Here is a 7,046-nt window from a genome sequence, read left to right as displayed (position 1 = left end):
GCCTGGGTCCTCTGCCGTGGGTGCTCCCCCACTGCCGCCCTTCCGGGGTGTTGTGGGGGGGGGGGGGGAAGCGTGTGAGCACGCACACGCGTGTGGGTGCGTGTGCCCCCCGTGGGCGCGGTGCCCGTGGGGACAATGGGGACGTTTCCGCGGCCGGTGGTGGTGGGGGGGAAGCGACAGGCGGGCGATGAACAATGCGCTGGCGCCGGGGCCTTTCCTGCCCTCGCACGGCATCGCACGGCCGGGGCCCCGCGCTGGCACCGCTCCCCGTGCACACGCGTGTGCCCGACGCTGAACCCTGTGCGCGAGTGTCCCGACACCGTCCCCTTGTGCACACGCGTGTCCTGACACTGTCCCCTTGCACACGCGTGTCCCAACACCATCCCCTCAAGCACGCACCCGTGTCCTGACACTGTCCCCTGTGCACACATGTCCTGACACTGTTCCCTTGCACACGCATGTCCCAACACCGTCCCCTCGTGCACATGCATGTGCCCTGACACTGTCCCCTCGTGTATACGTGTCCTGACACTGTCCCTTCGTGCACTCGTGTCCCCCAACGCCGTTCCCTCATGCACACGCCCGTGTCCTGACACCGTCCCCTCGTGTGCACGTGTGTCCTCTGATGCTGTCCCCTCGTGCGCACACGCGGGTCCTGGCCCTGTCTCCTTGTGCACCCTCACCCCAGGTCCCATCCCCGTGTCCCCACGTCCCCGTGCAAGGGCTGCACGGGTGCCCACGGCTACAAGCTGCCCCACTCGTGCCTCAGTTTCCCCCACGCTCCGTCCCCCACCCTGAGCCTGACCCAGGGCCACCCCCGTTCCCACGGGTGCCGTCCCCGCCACCTCCATCCCGGGGACGCCCCACGGGTGCTGCCCCCCTGCTCTCCATCGCAGGGACACCCCCCGCCCCCCGCCCCCGCCATCCCCACGCCGGTGGGTGCCGGGGTCAGGGCTCGGGTGCCCCCGGCTAAGTATGGCCGGTGCCGGGGGAGCGTCCCTGAGTCACCGCGGGGGCTGGGGGGGGCCCCGGCCTGACTCACCGCCGCCGCCAGCCCCTATATAGCCTGGGCCGACGGCGGGGGCCACGTCACCCCCAGCCCCCCCCCACCCCGGCTGGGACAGCCGTGAGGCACCCCCAGGGCTTGGTGGGGGGGGGGACACGACACAGGGTGATACCGGTGGGTGCGGGAGTCCACGCACCGGTGACATCGGGGCAGCCCCGGGGGTGGGGGGTGAGGGTGGGACGCCCCAGGTGCCCCGTGGGTGCCCGGCCTCAGTTTCCCTGGGGCTGGGGGCACGGGTGGGGTGGGGGGGGGCTGGCGCGGCGCCCCGGGGCTGGCGTGGAGCCCGGGGACGGGTGCGGATGCGGCCCCGCGCGCCGGCTGCTTCCCAAAAAGGCGCTGGCGGCTGCAGGCGTTGGGGAGCCGGGCAGCCGGCCAGCCCCGGGGGGCCCCCTGTGCTGCGAGGGGAGGGGGGGCCCGCCGGGGGCACGGGGCAGAGGTGGCACTGCCGTGGGTGACACACGCGTGTGCTCGTGACACAGGCGGCCTTGGCACCGCCAGGTGTGCACACATGCGTGTCCGTGCGTGTGTAAGCGTGTGCATGCTGCCGGGCAGAGCGTTAAGGGGAGGGGGATGTGGGGGGCAGGAACACGGGAACCCATGGCACACGTGTGGTGTGTGCACACCCCCCTTACACACACTCGCACCCACCACGCGTGTGCACTTGCACACGCCCCCCCCCCACCATGGGCAGGGGGCCACATGTGACCCCCGTTTGGGTCACACGCACCCCCCTGGAAGGGCAGGGGGCACAAGGACCATTTCACCCCCCTCACTTTTGGCCTCCCGGGGGGTGTGGGGACACCCCAACATCACTCGGGGAAACCCCCCTCCCCCTGGGCTCCCACCCCCTTTTTGACCCTTCTCAGCACCCTGATTTTGGGTAAAACGCCCCATAACACAACCCAGAATCAAGCACGGGGGCATTTTGAGGCCAGAAACAGCAGTTTTAGTGCTCGAGGGGCGAGGTGGGGGCCGGATGCTCCCCAGCCCTCCTCGCCCAGCCGCGCTGTTTCTGGGCATTTGTTGTTTTTCCGCTTAATTTCCTGCTTTAAGGAGTCCCGCTCACCCTGCGGAGCCCGGCTGCCCGAGGAGCCGGGGCCAAGCCCTGGAGGTGCCCGCTCTGGGGCAGGATCCGGCCCCGAGCCGGTAGCGAGAGCCAGACCTCGGCGGGAGGGAGGGATCCCGACGAGCTGCGGAGATAAAATGCTAAAGGTGTAAAAAAATAAAAAATGCCATTAAAAGGGCTTCACCGGGAGCGATTCCTGCCAGGGCATCCCCCCCGCTCTGGGGCTGGGGTGCTGTGGGGGTGACGAGGGGATGGGGCTTCCCCAAACCCCCTGGTCGCGGATCCCACCCTGGCGGCCTCAAAGCCCCTGGCGAGCGCGGCCTCGGCGCTGCCATTTGCCTGCGACGGCCAGACGCTCACTGGTTCCTGCCCTCTTCCTTTTCCTGCTGCTTTCAGACACAGTTTGATGGTAAATAGGGTTTTTTTGTGTGTGTGTGCTTGTCCCCCCCCTCCCCGCCCCCAACAGAAACAAGCTGGAGAACGATGCCGGGCGCTGAATCACAGCAGGGGAATGACACGGGTTAGACGAGGGGGATTTTGTCCTGGGAATTGTGTGGGGGAACTGGGGCCGCTCGGGCAGAGCCGGTACTCACAGCTCTGCGTCTCCCTGCGGCGCTGGTCACCCCTGCCCATACCGGGGGGGCTCGGCAGGCGACCCCCAGGACTGCGGGAGCCGTGCGAGGGTGTGGAAACATGGCGTGTTTCATGGCTGCATGGAACAGAACAGGGAGAAGCAGTTAAAACACGTGGGGCGAGGCTAGAAAGGTATACAAATCTCCCCAAAACTGTCGTGTGAGGCCACGGGACGCGGCGGGACCCTCCTGGAAGGTCAGGGAGCAGGGAAGGAGCCCGGAGCTGCCGTCCCCGAAGCGCGGCTGTGCCACGGCACGGCGTGCCCGCTCCGCGGCGGCGGCTGGACGCCGCGGGGGGACGACGGAAGGTGACACGTTATCTGCGCCACCACCCAAAAAAATAAAAGCCCTGACTCTTCCTCCCCACCTCCTCATGCGCCCGTCGAAGGGAAAACCCAACGGCTCCCACCGAGCCAACGGCTCCGGGATCCGCGATTGTTTTTGGTGAGAGAAAATAACGGCAAAATAGGTGGAAAAGGAGGGGGAAAGGCCTGTCGCTTCCCATCCGGCTCACGGATGAAAATAAGCCAGTCCTCCAACCTACCCGGCTGGATCCACCCTCTGAGCAAAATCTGCCGGCAAGTGTTGCAAGGCCGTTATTGGCACGGTTCGAAGCACACATGAAACTGCTCTGGAAACCACAGGGGAGAGATGTCAGGCAAAGCCGAAGCAGTCAGACGCTTTTAAACAAGCGAGGCAACAAAAGCTAGAGGAATTCCTCCTTAACCCTTACGGAGCAGGAAGGGATTCGGATGGTTTTCCACCTGCGGGCAACGCGTGGGGAAACGTTTCCGCTCTCCGGTGAGGAGAAGCGCCGGCTCCACGTGGGGATGGGATTTGCGTCCGCGGAGGATGCGCGGGGAAAGTGTTTCGCCAAGATAAACCCGGGCAGCCACGCATCCCGATTCTCTGCGCCGAGCTGTGGGGGGATAAAACTCCTCCATAAAGTCAATAAATGGGTTTAAAATGTGGTGGGGGGAAAAAAAAAAGGCAGCTTTGGGCAAAGGTTAACTCTTGGCAGGTTAAAGCCCGAGGAAGGAGCGGCCGCTGCAAGACGATTCGTGTTCAGCCTCCGGATTGGAGATGGAGGGAGGAAAAGCGTCTCCCAGATGGGCTGAGCCCAGGATGTGCGGCTCCTGCCAGATGTACGTTAACGGGAGTTATTAGTCGCATATAAACCGCTCTGCAGCTGCGTTTCTGGCACCGGCGAGGGAGGAATTAATTGCAACACCAGATCACTCCTCCTCTGCCCGGCCAGGAGGGACCGGCACGACCCCGCCCGCGCGCTCTCCTCTGCTGGATGGGGAAAGATATATCTCTGACCTCCCTGTGAACTGCTGGAAAAAAAAGGAAAAAGAAAAAAAAGCTGGTTTTCCCCCCCAAAGTCAGCCCCGCGGGGTCCCCACCGCCTGCCTTGGACGATGGGGTGTTGGAGGAGGCTGGGGAGCGAGCGGCGGCGGCGGGGCGGGCAGGGAGCCCGGCCGGGGGAAGGCGGCATGACACACGCGTTTCCATTTCCACACGTACCGCCCCAAATCCCGTCGCCTCCTCCGAGCTCTCCTCACCTCCCAGCACGGCGGGGGCTCCGTGGGGTCCCTGGAAACATTGTGCTGGAAGAAGGGGAGAAAAAATTGAGGGGAGAAGGCGGGGGGGGGGCAGAGGATTGGGGGAATCCCCCTCTGTTCCTGGCACGATGCCGGGGTTGAGTGCAGTCTGGGTGTGACGGGTGTGTGTCACCGCCAGGCTGGCGGCGGTGGGGGGACACGGGGGGGGGACAGTGTGACACATATTTTGGCAGAATGCATGGGGCAGGAGGAGGGGTTAATGAGGCTTTCCCAGCTGCCCCCCCACCCCCACCCCCGGGTGGGGAAGCCACTGGCCCAGCGCCCCGAGGGACAGCCTGAGCACGAGGCACCCGCGTTATGCAAGAAGCACTAAAATAGTTCCCCCCAGCCCAAAAATCTGGGCAGTGCCCGCCTGGAAACGCCTGTTTTGGTGGGTGAGGGACTGGGGGGGGGGGTCATCTGGTGCCCTGAGTGGGGGGGAACAGGAGCCCCCCAAGCACCAGGACCAAGGTGGGGTTTGGGGTCACCTTGAGCTGCTTCACTCATAATCATCTTCGTTGCTCTCCCCGCTAGAGCCCAAGTTTAGTGGTGGTTGGGGAGGGGGACAGCGGGGCGCTGGGGGCCAGGGACATGCTGGGGTTGGGATGGGGCATGGGCAGGGGGGTTCTGGGGACTCACTGAAGGGGATACAGGGACACACTGGGGTGGCACAAGGATGTGGGTGAGCCTAGGGGTGATGCATACACACAGTGGGTAGGGGGGCACACTGAGGGGGGTGACAGGGACATGGGCTGGCCCAGGGGGTTACAGGGACATACTGGGGGGTTACAGGGTTGTGGGTGAGCTGAGGGGTGGGGGTAACATGCTGGGGGTTGTGTGACAGGGACACAGGCAGACCCAGAGTGTTATGGGGATAAACTGGGGGGGTATGGGGACACACTGGGGGTTACAGAGACATGGGCAGGCCCAGGGGGTTACAAGGATGCACTGGAGGGGTTACGGGGACATGGGCAGGCGCAGGGGCGTGAGATCCCGCTGTGTGATAGAGCTGTTGTCCCCTGCCCCTCCCCAGTGCTGTACCCACCTCGGAGTGGGGGGCCACAGGTCCTGCCCCCCACTCATCTGTGCCACAAGGGGCAGGGCCATACAGCCACAGGAGCGTGGGGGGAGCGGGGCAGGCTGGAAGCTCGCACTGGGGGTCCCATCCCTGGGGTATCCGCAGCATCCCTCCCATGGGGGTGGCACGGTCCCCTCCCCACAGGGTCCCTTTCACCCCCCCACCCCGGGTGACAGGACATCATGCACACTCACAGGTAGCTTATTTATAACATGCATTTAAAAGCTGTGGGTATGATCACCCCCTGCAGCAGCGGCCGAGGGGGCACGGCCCCCCCTGGCACCGCGGTCCCCCCAGTCCTGGGGGAAGGATGGGCACTGCCCTGGTCCAGCTGCTGCCGTTTGTGGTCCCTCCAGTACCCGCTGCTCCATGCCTGCCGCAGGGTGCCCTGCAGCTCCTCCACCTTGGCTCCTGCTTGTGGGTGCTGCCGGGGCAGAGCTGGGGTCGAGAGAGGGCCAGGGGGGTTGGTGTGGGCAGCACCCTCAGGGGGAATAACACCCAAATGCGGGCACCAAGGGAGGGGACATCCCTGGCCCTGTGGGCTCCTACCTCTCATATGGGAGGAGTAGGTCATTTGTCCCGACGTTAAGGATGAATGGTGGGGGGTCCTCCAGGTCCTCCAGCTCTGCAAAGGGTGACAAGACAGGGACATGGCAGCCTTGGGGTGACATGGTGAGGGGGGGAAGCGCTGCTTGGTACCCCGGGGACACTCACCAGCCTCCCAGTCCTCCTGGCACGGGGGGCCCTGCCAGGCTGTGGGGACCTCCGGTTGTTTCATCCTGTTGCCACAGGACGTGTCCACCTCTGCAGGGACAGAGGGAACAGTTGTGGGGGGAGGCAGTACAGCTGAGTGTGGCTGCCACGGCAGTGAGGTGGGGGCCATGCTGTACCGTGGGGGAGGTCAGGTTGGTGCTTGTCGGGGCAGGTGGCGATGTGGCTCTGCAGCTTGGCCTGGGGCACCCTGTGCCTGGCATTGAAGGGGCAGGCAGCCAGTGCGCGGGCTAACCGTGGGTTGTTCTGGGGAGGGGGCAAGGAGAGGTGAGAGGTGGCTAGGTTTTGGGGGGGAGCCTCTACCTCAGAGCTGTCTGACCCCCGGCCCCCATTAGGCCTCGGCCCTGGCCCCCAGCAGGCCTCGGCCCCGGCTCCCATTAGGCCTCTGGCTCCCACTAGGCCTCGGCTCCGGCCCCGAGCAGGCCCTGGCCCCGGCCTCCAACAGGCCTCAGGCCCCAAGCCCCATGCCCCCCGTAGGCCCCGGCCTCCAGCAGGCCCCAGGCCCCGCGTAGACCTCGGCCCCGGCTCCCGCTCACCCGCTGGCACTTGACGAGGTGGTATGGCAGCCGGGACCCCCGGACCCGGTGGCTCTTGTCGTAGGGACATTCGACGAGCGCCTCGGGGTCCATGGCGGAGCCCAGGACCCAGGCCCGCCTCAGCGCAATGCACTCCCAACGGGCCTCGCGCGCCGCCGCGTCGCCACGGCAACGGGGCCTGACTTCCGGTGCGGCCTACGGGGGGGGCGGGGTGCCGCCGCGCTCCGCTGTCGCCATGGCAACGGGGCCGGCCGCGGCGCCGCTGGGAGGGCCCGGGCGGCGCTATAGGGGCC

The 7,046-nt window shown here is 66.0% G+C and overlaps 1 protein-coding gene across 13 annotated transcripts; it reads right to left on the bottom strand.

Moving 5' to 3' along the window:
- Positions 1–1,989: 1,989 nt before the first annotated feature.
- GTSF1 (gametocyte specific factor 1) lies at positions 1,990–6,949 on the bottom strand. Of its 13 annotated transcripts, XM_064474444.1 has the most exons (10): positions 6,754–6,947; positions 6,337–6,463; positions 6,161–6,250; positions 5,996–6,071; positions 5,688–5,870; positions 4,330–4,374; positions 3,498–3,683; positions 3,309–3,395; positions 2,726–2,841; positions 1,990–2,256 (listed from the first exon to the last, which is right to left on the bottom strand). In XM_064474444.1, exons 1-10 carry the CDS (start codon positions 6,844–6,846, stop codon positions 2,129–2,131), a joined length of 1,131 nt encoding a protein of 376 aa, XP_064330514.1. In that variant the 5' UTR covers positions 6,847–6,947; the 3' UTR covers positions 1,990–2,128. The 13 variants fall into 13 exon arrangements, 10 of the variants coding, with proteins under 10 accessions (XP_064330514.1, XP_064330519.1, XP_064330518.1 ...); XM_064474449.1 differs by lacking the exon at positions 3,498–3,683 and having other exon boundaries at positions 6,754–6,948; XM_064474448.1 differs by lacking the exon at positions 5,688–5,870 and having other exon boundaries at positions 6,754–6,946.
- Between the last annotated feature and the right edge of the window lie 97 nt (positions 6,950–7,046).

Source organism: Phalacrocorax carbo, chromosome 27, assembly GCF_963921805.1.
Source record: "Phalacrocorax carbo chromosome 27, bPhaCar2.1, whole genome shotgun sequence".
Taxonomy (NCBI): domain Eukaryota; kingdom Metazoa; phylum Chordata; class Aves; order Suliformes; family Phalacrocoracidae; genus Phalacrocorax; species Phalacrocorax carbo.
This window is presented reverse-complemented; position numbering and strand designations above follow the sequence as displayed.